The sequence below is a fragment of the Pinus tabuliformis genome, chromosome 3_2 (assembly GCF_031772625.1).
Source record: "Pinus tabuliformis cultivar Carrire ecotype Pingquan chromosome 3_2, CPIR1, whole genome shotgun sequence".
NCBI classification, from domain to species: Eukaryota; Viridiplantae; Streptophyta; class Pinopsida; order Pinales; family Pinaceae; genus Pinus; species Pinus tabuliformis.
Window position 1 is genome coordinate 700203411 of NC_142302.1, and position 13298 is coordinate 700216708.

Below are 13298 nucleotides of genomic sequence, written 5' to 3' on the forward strand. Positions count from 1 at the left end.
TTTATCTCCTTTAGGATTGTGCAGTTGGATCAAAGGTTAGTGAGTGCATGAAGAGACCAATTCACACAAGTGGTTTCACTAGACCCCAAGGAAAATTGCGCAAAGAAAGAGGAGGCTTGGAGGGTAGAGAAAAAAGTTTGAGAGAGGCCTTTGACAGTCTATGAGCAGCAGAGGGATTGCAGAGAGAGCAAATTAGCTTTTGAGCTGATTCTTCTTCTAATCTGGACTATATTTCCACTTGTATGCTAATACAGAGTTGGGGTTTTAGGCTGAGGCTTTCCTCAGGTTATTTCTTCTATGTTATGTGTGACTGCTTCTCATTTTCAGTTATATGTGTTCTCATTGATCGTGCTCAAATTGTTTAAGGTTCTACAAAGTGTTGTAGAAGTAGATCTTGTATTGTGTTTTAGTATATTGCATAATTTGTGGATCTACAGTGAGAATTTATACATGGTATTAGAGCTAGCTGATTTGCAGGAAAATTTTATATGGTATCAGAGCAAAGGTGATCAAAGCGAAGAATAATAAACTAGAAGAGATTTTGAAGTTTTGAGTTTTGGGCCGCGAGTTTTTGAAGCATATATGAAATTTTTTGTGCAAAATTTTCAGAAAAAATAGCAGATCTAGATTCCTTGTGGAAAAATACCTAAATTAAAAAAAAAATCGGTTGAATCAGAGTTCAGATGAGGGAGATATCACTGATTTAAAATCAACTCTTTTTCCAGAAAATTTTGTGACGGCGAGAAATATGAAACAGATTGGTGTGCTAGCCAAGAACCTGTATGCACTTGAGGTACAAGATGCATGCAAAGCCTTGAGGAGCAAGTCAAAGGTTATATACTTGGTGGTTGAGAGGGAGAGTAAATTACCTCTCAACATGTAGCGCTAGAAGAAGTCTCCGACAATTGTGGAAGAGCCACAATTGGTGAAGCAACTTTAGGAGGTTGTGGAGCAGCCACATCTGGAGAAGCTGAGAGGAGATCGAGTGGAGGTATCCACTCATGTATAGACCTCCAGTAGGGGGAAATTTCGAGCCAAGTGGGCAGAGGGATCATATGCATCCATACCTCTAGGTAGGAGGTGAGGCAATGTTGAGTGACAGTCCCAAAAAGACTAGAATAGGGGCAGGATTATTGAGGTACCCAACCTCTTTGATTAGACCTTGCTACGAGAGCTTCGACGAGGAGTAGCAAGACTAACTGAGTGGGTAGAGACAGATGTGGATGGAGTGGCAGAGAGAGCTACAGTGCAGGAATCCCAAGACAGTGCAGAGCTAGCAGGCTTCAACAATGCGAGAGCCACAAGGGTGTTGCGCCAGTGTAGGATGGCACAGAGAGGTGTGTAGCGGTGCGAGATGCATGGAGTGTTGCAGCAACTTAGAGGTCACAAAGGGAGCACTTGTCAGCGATAGAGGAAGCTTGAGCATTATAAGATATTTCTAGCCCAACGGGGAGGTCAGTTGGGAGATTTTTTTGTTTATAGAGTTGTTGGAGCAACAACACTTGGGAGAAGTGTTGCATACAAAACATTCCAAAGGTTTAGGATTGGGTTCGAGTTGAAGCCTTTCTTATTGAGAGGGAGTATTGAAAATGGTAACAAGAAATGCTAAAAATAATAGTGCTAAAAATATCACTGCTATAAATAGCTGTTTGGGTACCAGTGTTGCATTGAGCAACAGGGAATGAAAAATGGAAGTGTTATTTTTAGTAGTTTAGGATGGATTCCTATTTTAGTCAGTCCCTAAACTAAAATAGTAAAGTAAAGTTCAAATTTGATCTTAGCAGTTGTTTGTAAAATAATTAATTAATTCACCATCAGTTAATTAGTTATAGAAAATCAAACATGAAATCTATGTTGGGACATGCAACAGTTTCTCCGTCGATTGACGATTTTATCCATTAGTTAAAGAGATAAGGATGAGTTGTAATTAGTTGGCTCGGTTAACTGAGTGAAGTCCAGTTAGATTGATTTAAACAGTTTGTTTAAATTAATGTGAGTTTAGTTAGTTAATGCATGCTTGCATATAACTGATGCACTTCAGATAATTGAATATTCTCTCATGAATAACCCATGCATATCAGTTCAGACAGAGACTCAGTTGAGATCAGAGGAAGGACAATGTACTATCAGTTGGATGGATTTTTCCTATAAAATAAACTCATCCATGGATCAGGATTATCTCCTTCAGGATTGTGCAGTTGGATCAGAGGTTAGTGAGTGTGTGAAGAGACCAATTCACACAAGTGGCTACACTGGACCCCAAGGAAAATTGCACAAAGAAATAAGAGACTTGGAAGGCAGAGGAGAAGGTTTGAGAAAGGCCTTTGACTTTTCTATGAGTGGCAGAGGGATTGCAGAGAGAGAATGATAGCTTTTGCGCTGATTCTTTTTGTAATCCGGATTATATTTCCACTTGTATGATGATACAGAGTTGGGTTTTTAGGCTGAGGCTTTCCCCAGGTTATTTCTTTTGTGATATGTGTGATTGCTTCTCATTCTAAGTTATATGTGTTCCCATTGATCATGCTCAAATTGATTAAGCTTCCGCAAAATGTTGTAGATGTAGATCTTGTATTGTATTTTAGTATATTGCATAATCTATTGATTTACAATGAGAATTTCTACATGATATCAAAGCTAGCTGAATTGTAGAAAAATTATACAGAAAATATTCTTTCCATGTTACTAATATAACTTTAATATACAAATATTATGTTACTAATATAACTTTAATATAGAAATATTTTTAAAAGTTATGATTTGGTAGGACTTCAATATAGGAATCTTCTCAAAGGTTATGATTTATGTAATCTTAAATGTGAAGCGTTAAAACACAAGTTTCTGCCCTAAAATATGAAACAAGGCTTGCCTTAGTTCGAAGTGCTCATATATTCCCCATTAAAAATCCGTATAAGCCATAGACTTTATATGGCTAATAAGGTAAGTAATTTACCGATCGGTAGTTTCGGTAAGAGGCATTCTTTCCTCAGAAAACCTGATCTTCTGATTAGAGTCACATAATAAATACATTAACAACCCGAGATTTTCAAATTTAAATATATGGACCCTATAACCCCGTATTTGAATGGGCTTTTGGAAATTATAAATATAAAACGTTATTTTATATGTAAAAAGAGATTATTACACATTTAATGATTTTGTATTTTTATTGTTATTACATATTATTTTTTAATATATATATATATATATATATATATATTTCTTTTCTTTTCATTTCATGTTTAGGTAAATTTAAAATCAACAATTTTTTTAATATATTATACGTTATAAAATAAAAAGGTTTAAATGTAATTTATTTATTTATATATCTATATATATTAAATTTTACACATTCATCATTTGTTACATGTACTAACTGAAAAATGAATTTTCAGTATCATGAATCAGGGCTTGAGAAATTGCAAGAGAAGTTGAACGCTTTGCAAAAGAAGGAAAAGGTAAGATCTCAGATCAAGTTATGTGTATTTAGTATTTTATCGATTTTATTTAGTTAAAATTTATAATTATTTTAAATTGTATTAACTTACTTTTATTATTATGATAAAGAACTTGATTGGTGAAGACTTGGAGGTATTAACAATGAAAGAACTGCAACGACTTGAAAAACAATTACAAATTGGCATGAAAAGGATTAGCGATAGAAAGGTAAACAAAGCCAAATGTGTTTTTAATATTTATTATTTTTTCATAGTTAATGAAACGTTTATTCAGATATTACATGTTTTTTTTAAATAATTTTCCTTTTTTTTTGACAGATGAGAATATTTTCACAAAGTTCCAAATTATTAACACACAAGGTAAATTAGTTTTTCCCTATTTATTTTTATTAAAATAATAAAATTAATATATACTTGTAAATGTCTATCACACACAATACCACACACAAAAAGACCATATTAATATTTGTATATAGCTTTCATTGAATTAGGATGCATGTCTAATCAATGTTTACATAGCCAACAACCAAAGGCAATAAAACCGTACTTTCAGTAGTTATAGATGTAATTCTACACTAAATGAATGAATACAACTATTTTATAAGGAACTTATATTATTGAATAACAATGCATTCTAAAAAGATTGTGAGGTTGTAAGGTGTAAACTTGTGGAGGCTTCATGATGAATGCAATTTTTATTTGTCTCTACATGGTAAGCACTTATATGGAGTGTTTTTCAACTTGGCATATGGTTGCATGTTTTTATTATTTAAGGGTTGATGTTAGGATTGGGTTTCTTTTATTCCAAGATTATAATTTCACTTATCTCATAATGAAGTGGAGTTGTAAAGTTTTGGCTTCCCAAAAATCTTGGAGAGTTGTTGATGTGTCTTTACCCATCAAGAACTTTGTTATTCCTATAATGCTTGGTAATAAACACTTATTATTGATTTTCTTGGTTATTATTTGAATGTATTCCATGTGTGAGAACTTTTATACATTTTGTGAAATTTTACTTACTTTTAATTACATTTTGATAGAATTTTAGTAAAGTTTGAATATTTTCATTTACCTTATGCACTTTCCTTTCATCCATAAATGGATGGTTAATTTACTTAAGATTTTTAATTAATCATTCACAAAGGAAAACCATATTTAGTTTCTTGATTTTAATGCATCCCGGTCACATAGCGCATATAGATCAAGCATTATGTTAGTGTCAGTCTTTGCAACCTTCCACCAGTGATCAAACATGCTCTTACAAAGGGGTCTCAGGGTGTCAAAGTTAATTTTTTTCATTTCAGTGAGTCTTCAAGTAAAACTTTGGTCACTGGGTATTAGGTTTAGGACTATTTTCACTCATTTCAAATTTTTCCAAGTACTGGTCCATGTCACCATTCAGCTGAGTGTACCATCATTCAAATAGTTGTTATCATTATTTTCAGGTTCCAATGGGTCATTTTACACCTTGTTTATGCTTCAGTTGTGCTTAGGTAAGGCTCATTTCCCTCTCCTAGGGTTTTGAAGATATTTTTTCTTAGATGGTCAAATCATCAAAAAAACTTGTATCATGATGCTCATACACCTTTCCATATCCTTAAAATATATTCTTAAACACTTCCCATCACTTATATTCCTCAAATTCATCATTTTCCTAGAAACCCTAGCATATTGCTACAATTTAAAACTTTTTTAGGCTAGGCCTGTGTTTTTCCCTTTTGGACCTCTTCCCCTCACTCAATCCTTGAAATTCCACTTTCCCCTACTTCCTAACATCCCTCTATACTTCCCAAGAATTTCTCAAGAATTTAGAAGCTCCTCATCCCCTTCATTTCCCTTCATTTCTACAAATCCCCTGTTCCACATATTGGGATAGTTTTTATTGAAATGATGTTTCTAACCAAAAAAATATGAATTTGACAAACGTGAGAGAGCTTGTTGTCTATCATTGACCAAAGAAGTAAAAACCTCCTTCAGTTTTTACACAGGTCTCATGGTTTGGGAGAAATGTCCAACACATCATTTGCCTTAGGAGAGTTGATGCACTTTTGAAATGACCTTGGGAAAAGCAATGTTTCTCCTAGATGGAATGTCCAAAAGACTTGCTTGATGAGTCAAATGATAACTCGACATATATATATTTCTAATGAGCTATCGTGGGCTCAATTTGGAGTTGAGGAAGACCTCTAAAAGTTGACTACAATAGCACTCTACATTCTGGTAGCCTCATTCTGCACATTTTGACTAGTCTTGGGAGATTAAGATTTTGATAGGGCCATTGAGCTCCAAATTGAAAAATTAAACATGTTCGGTAAAGTAGACAGGAAGATATTTCCAACGAACTATCATGGGCTCTATTTGGACATCAGGAAAGCAGTCAAAAGTCAGCTTGAAGAGGCACAACGTACAGAGGCTAGAGCACTATGCGTAGGGACAAAGTGCTTGGCGTAGGCTTGTTTTCCTAGTGCAAAAATCAATGGTGCTGCGCGTAGAGAAAGACACTGTGCACCTGTGGGTGGCACTGCGTGTAAGGCCAACAAGGGCCAAAATGACCTCCTGCCACCCAAAAACACAAAATTTGTCTTCTTTACCCCTCAAACAAGTAAGTGTTGCCCCTAAAATTCATCCTTGGCTCTCAATTAATGCATTTGAGGATAATTTGCTATGCTAAATGTGAAACCCTAGAATCTCCTCTATTTATGCCTTAAAACCCTAACCCTTACTATTCCTCCCATCACTTATCCCTAAAACCCTAAAACCCCTCCTACATAACACTCCATATCACTCCATATCCATTTTTCCTTCATCCCCAAAGCAATACCCTAAAACCCTAGCCCCTATCCCTGATTTTCATGGTTCACACCCTCCCACTCATTTTTCATGTTTACCTAGTCCAACAAATACCCCACAAGATCACTTCCCCTTCCCTTATTCCTGATCACCCTTACTCACTCCCTCCATCACTTTTCTAGGAGTACGCAACCTCAAAGATTGACAGACATGGACAGAGAAGACAAAGATTATGAGCAGGAGAGAGATTTTGATTTGATGGAGTATGATGAGCCAGAACAACATCATATTCATCATGGCATAGAGACAATTGATCTCGAGGCTTAGGATGAAGCAATAAAAGAAAACATCATCATACAAGAGAAAGAAGCTCAAATCCAAGCATTGGTGGAAAAATTGGCAGGAGCCAAGTATGTCATCCAATGTTTGAAACAAGAGAACAAGCAGTTGAGTGATAAGCAGGTCCTCATGGAGCTAGAACTTCTCAAGGCAAAGAAACAAAGTGAAAAGGGTAAATTAGCAATTCCAAAGGAAGAAGCACCAGTCACTTTGACTTCAATTGAGAAGGAAATTGAGGGTGATAGAGAAATTTGGCTTGAAAGAGTAAATTTTCACTTAGAAAAGTTGTTTCAAAGGGCCAGCAGGAACAACCAGATCATTAGGCACATGGCCTACCACTACAGGACCCAGAACAAAATTTGCAATATAAGGGTCAAGCAGATGAAAGCAAGGCTAAGATGAGCACTCAAAGGCAAAAAACAGGAGGATATGCTTAGGTTGCTTGCTGAAGCTTCCTTGGCTCATCAAGATGCTTGATGATGGTGTTGCTCACCAATTTTGATCAAATTTGGAGGAATTTTTGTCTTTGGCAAATTTTGGAAATTTTAACATAGGAAACTTGGCTCTACGCGCAGCGCCACTGGCGTTGTGCTTTTCCTATGGACACCCAATGGAAAAATGGATTGATTTTTTGGATTCAGAGTGATGAGTACATGCACCCTATGCATTTGATAAGATTTTGGAGCAGAACTGGTCTACCAAAAGGTAAAAAAAACCCCCAAAAAATGACCTTTCTACCACTTTTTGGACACACGGAAGTAGTCTTGGAAGAATTAACTTTTGAGGGCTGAAATGAGCTTCAAATGAAGAAATTCTAGATGTTTTTGAAAGTAGACTTGAAGAGATTTCAAATGAGCTATCATGAGCTCAATTTGGATGTCGGGAAGGCTTCCAAAAGGGACCTAAAAGTGGCACTGTGCGTAGGGATGGTGGCACTACGTGTAGGACAAATTTTGCACAGGATTGCCATTTCACTGTGTTTTGACTGTGATATTGGATTTTCTCTCATGGAATATGTTTTACTGATGTAAATGATGACTTTGCTTGTAAATATGATGGATAATTAGGAGTAGAGGGTAGATTAATTAGATTGAAAGTCATTTTGAGGACAAATGAATCACTTTCCTCACTTTTATAGGCAAGTTGTTAGAATGCCTATATTCTAGTTTCTTGTTCAATGTTGGTTAGATTAGCTCCTCATCTTCGGGATTTGACCCCTGAGGATGGAACGAGGTTGAAACAATGTCTATATCTTCTTCTTCTTTCTCATTGTAAAGGTTGGACTCAGTTGGATGTAGAGGTTTTGAAAGAACATCATTTTGTATCACTTTAACAGGAGATTAATTAAAAATTGCAACTATTTATTTGGGATCCATGTGGTATGGTGTTTATTTTAGTTTCCTCTCTTTGTGATCATATGTTTAAATGTTTTGTGTGCTTCATTAATCACTTCATTGCTTCTAAGTGGATGTTTCTAAGTTGATAGGCAGAATCCATAACATTAATGCTCTGCTTTGGGAAAATATTCACAGTTTACATTTTCTATAGTTTAGGAAGGATCCGTGATGATCACATGCTCTTCTTAGCTTCTCACCGGTCTTGAATCACCTCACCCATCAAAACCTAAAGTGCTAAGCTTCATACCTACCTTGCCCCATCGAACACCCTGCAATTTTGACCTAATTTCCTTGCCCAAACTATCTGACTCCTCCAGATCCAGCAGAACCCCTTCAAATCAAATCAAACCTTGTGCTACCATACCTAGCCTAATATCTTTTTCTTGATCGAGCCATCTTAGCTGAGATCCTAACAGAGATATTCCTCTCCTGGCCTAGTAGGGCCAGCTACTTGGCTAAGCCTGGTTTGTGGCTACTTTTGCATTGCCTTTCTTCAGCCCGAGGTTCAATCCAAGTGATAAGACATTCTAGTTTGTTCTTAGGCAATTTTCTATAATAAAATAGTGATATTAGCTTGTTGTTTTATCAAATATTGTTTAGAGAGAACCAATAAATCTCATTTCATTTGTGTGCATTCAGAAATCATATAAACACATACATACCAAAAAAGAAAACATTTAGTTAGCTTTTAAAAACTTCAAAAAATCATTATATCCTACCATACTTTCTAATTTCTACACTTTATTTAGCCAATTTTTAGTTTAGAGCTGCGCTAGAGTGTGTACCCAAAATATAGTATAATTTTTTTTTTTGGTAAGCCAATACCAAGTTTTCTATTAATATAAAACCAGTTTTACATCAGTACCATGATAAGCATATATAGTGGTTATTAAAACCAAAGTGTCAATACTAACAATAGGTACAACCATACATCATCCAAAATACCAAAAAAACTATAGCCATTACATGATCATGAAGGACTAGAGGTAGCACATATTGATCCAGGTGGATATTGGTGGCCACTCGCCTATTCCACTTGGACCCCCACCATTTTTTCTTTTAGTTTTTCTATTTCCTTATTTGTAGCATAGTTTACTATTTTTGGCATTGTTTTGGGTCCTAAACTTCCAAAGTCATTTTCAGGCCCTAAATGATATTTGTTTGGGAAAACCGGGACTGCCTACTCCATTGCCAAACCAAACATCAAGAATCAAGACCTCTATACAATGTTGCCTACCCCTAGTCGACCTTGGCAATCCATCTCCATGGATTACGTGTCGGACCTTCCTTCTACTAAGCATGGAAACGACTATGTTATTGTGGTAATCGACAGATTCTTGAATATGGCCATTATGGCGTCCTGCAAGAAGAATATCACAACAGAAGCCACTGCTAAACTCTTCTTTGAATGAGTGTGGGTGCACTTTGGGATCCGACAGTGTATCATCTCAAGTTGGGACAACGAGTTTCTAAGTACATTTTGGTCCAGTCTCTGGTTGATGCTGAACACAAAGCTCACTAAGTCCACATCTTTCCATCCCCAAACCAATGGCTAGACAGAGGTCATCAACATGATGATCATACACATTCTGTGCATGTACAACTCAAAGCATCCATGCACATGGGATGAGAGCCTCCCCTATGTCCAGCACATCTATAACCGAACTCTCCATAACTCGACTCGCCACAACCCATTTCACGTGAGCTTGGGATTCCAGCCACTATGTCCCATTGATGTGGCCATACCATTTGTAGCTACTCAGGTAGATTTGGCTCATGTCCAGCTCGAAACTGATAATGAAAACAAATTCATTAAGCACATCCAACATATCTGCTAGCAAGTCCATGACATTCTAGAGAAATTAAATTCCAGGTACAAGCAGTGACATGATCAACATCATGTGCCACACAAGTTTCAGGTCTGGTTTCATTTGCGGAAGGAACGTCTTCCCGGATCCCATCGGAAACTTAGACCACTCTGATATGGTCCTTACACCATTAGCAAGGCTATAGGAGACAATGCATTTGAGCTCAGCATTCCTCCATTCCTTGGCATGCACCCAATTTTCAATGTGGACCACCTTCGACCATACTTCCCACCATTGTTGGACACATCAGACATTGCAAAACAGCTCACACCTATAGAGTGAAATCCAAATTGCATAGAACAAGCCAGAACTGATTGGATCATGTACACACATATCAAGAACACCTGACAACAAAGGATCCAATTATATTGAGTTGTCAAAGCAGGCCAACTCCTTCACTAGGGCAAGTGGCTCACCAGGGACCAAGTTCAATAGATGTTTCCTCATCTCATAAAGGAACTCATTGCAATGGGGACCATTGATTCCTAAGGGGGGAGGAATGATCTAGGTGGATATTGGTGGCCACCCACCTATTCCACTTGGACCCCCACCATTGTTTCTTTTAGTTTTTCAGTTTCCTTATTTGTAGCACAATTTACTATTTTTGGTAGTTTTTCAGATCCTAAACTTCGGGAGCCATTTTTAGGCCCTAAACGACGTTTTTTGAGAAAACAAGGACCAAAAAATACGTTGGTGTTGGTCATGCAAAATTTGTTTTCCTTGGATAAATCTTTCTAACGAGGTATTGTGTGCATCAAACTGAGATCGTATACCAAAGTTATGACCCCGGGAAGTTGATGTACCAATTTACCTAAACGGGGCCCATAGTTTGGCACTTCATCTCTTAGGGTTAGGTTTTTTGATGTTTAGGTTTTTTCATTGTCTCTCAATAATAAATAGGCCTTTGAGCCTTATTGTAACATAGTTCAGAGGCATGTAGCCACCACATATTTTCTCAGAGATAAGCTATCATCGCCCGAGCTAGTCTTATTTCCATTCTGTTTGTAAGCATATTTCAGTATTTGATATTAATGAAATGAAGTGTTATTTCTAATGCATCTTTGTATTTATGGTTATATCTATAATTTTTTGCATTCCTGTTTAAATCTATATCACACATGCCATAAATAATTCACCATCAGGAACAGAATAGGACCATTGACCATGTTGGTAAAAAGATAACACACAACAGAACACCATAACAAACATATTGTCATCGTCAACTGCTTAGTGCAAAAAATAAAGATATACTATCATGGGCATTGATACAAAATGCACCATATAGACAACTCATTGCTACGTGGTGCATGTTGAATGCAACATGCAACATACAACCCACTCATTGCTACAAAGATCTTTCGAAAAGACATTTGGAATAATATTGAAACCTTCAATATAGTCTGCCAAGTCTCCACATTTAATGTGATAGGACGTTGGTTGGTATTAATCATCCTTATAATCACGCCATTGACGTGTTGCGTATTAGACATGGCAGATGGAATTCGACACACATTTTATATCTTGTTCATGTTATGTAGTGTTCCCCACCCATCGAGGAGAGTACATTGTGTACATTGTTCCCACCCCCTTCAGGGTCATACCAGAGGAGTTTCCATACCAAGAGAGAGACAAATATTCCATAGAGACCTAGACAATACCAATATTAAATGAAAAACCTAAAGAGGATATTTAAGCCTATCTTTTTCTTTTTTTCTTTTCTTAAATTTTTTGCTTTTTTTCTTTTTTTATGTTATTTCCTTTATTTTGTATCAGATTTAAAACATAATACTAAGTTTTTATTATACTTATAATGTTATTAATCATTTGACGCTTTAGATCATATACATCCCCTTGTGGAGTTGGAAAGTATTAACTTTGAAGTTAGAGGAAATAAGCGAACTAACAATGGCTTGTTTTTTGGTGTTATTCAAGCTCCCATCATATTTCATAGGTTGGGAATCACTTGAAGTTGTATGTCTTCCTAATAGCACATCACATGCATACCCAAATATGAATCCATCCTAAAATTTTCAAATTTTAGTCCTTTAATCCTAATAAGTACTGAATATTTCTTTGTAGGTACGAAATTCCTCTTGGCATAGAATCCCCCTTTACATGGCCAAATAATTTTATCAAAAGAAAATATTCATATACTCTTGAAATGTTTGATTTCTACATCTTTGCTTCTTCAAATATTTACCCTAATTCTTATTCAGGAACTTTTCCCCTTGATGAAATGATTGTTCAAAATCATCATTACCCATTCAAAACTTGAATCCTTGGAAATAAAACAATATTTGAATAATACCATTCATACTCCTACCACCTTTATAAGTATGAGACCTCAAACCCTAAACGGGCCTACCATGTTGAGTCTTATTTGAAGTCCTTGAGACTAGTATGAGTCCTTTGAATTTCAGATATCCAACTTGATGTTACATGAATTCACCTTTTAGTTCTATTAAATGCTTATGCATGATGGGGTCCATGTCTTACAAGAAATTTGAAGATATACCTAGAGAACCAACAAATACAATTACTCGTGACCCATGTATTTTGCTCGATGGTAGCCTTTTTATATGGACTTCAATAGTCACATTATTTATATTTTGTAGGTACAAGATAAAAGTTGGTGATAAATGAACATGAGGAGTAGGAGATTGAATATGATGATGGGAACAATTTAGAAGACAGTTGAACATAGAGAATTCACAAGTATTCATTAAGGTTGAGTATGAATGCACAAATCCTTGCGAATAATATAAAATATCTAAATTATGTGATGAAAAATGTAATGCGGTAGACCGAACATAGAAGTCTATGGAAGAATGAAAGATTAGGAGAAATGAGTGAAAATACAGATGGAGATTGTTTAAGAGATTTAAGGAGAGATTCATGGAGATATTGTGGAGGAATTTGAGGAATTGGTTTGAACCAAAAATATAATTATGATATCTTTTGTTATGGTCACATATTATTTATATAGTGATCATTTCTACAATACAAACTACACATGGGAATGTTGATTTAATATAAATTTACCTTTGGCAGTTTTTCCATATGATTATTTATGTCCCTTGCTTGTTAAATGGCTATTAAAGCCAACAATTGAGTATATTGTAAGAGCACATCATGTGAAATCTAACGTGCTTCTTGCTGTTATAGGATAGATGAAATGATTAGTAAATACCAATAAGAATTTTATACTTGTGTGTAAAAGCTAAGGATGATGATAAATCCAAATATTTCTTGACTCAAGGCTTGCATGCCAATATTATAATATGTACCAACTCTATAGTGATTCCTCATATTTCTTCTATTTATAGTGTGGATCCTTCTACACCTATGGAAAGTCCATTAAAAAAGGTTGATTGGAGATTTGTATTAGCTGATGTAGTCTAGCCAGATCATGTTGGGGAGTTATCTAAGATTTTATCACTTAAATG

At 35.8% G+C, this 13298-nt stretch overlaps 1 protein-coding gene across 1 annotated transcript in view; it reads left to right on the forward strand.

Annotated features, from left to right (window-relative positions):
* The window catches only part of LOC149182549 (protein VERNALIZATION 1-like), a 93082-nt gene that overhangs the window by 35836 nt on the left and 43948 nt on the right, over positions 1-13298 (forward strand). Inside the window, exons 3-5 of the mRNA XM_089418602.1 lie at positions 3396-3458; positions 3568-3666; positions 3777-3818. Coding sequence (XP_089274728.1) covers positions 3396-3458; positions 3568-3666; positions 3777-3818 — 204 coding nt within the window. The remainder of the gene's footprint in view (positions 1-3395; positions 3459-3567; positions 3667-3776; positions 3819-13298) is intronic.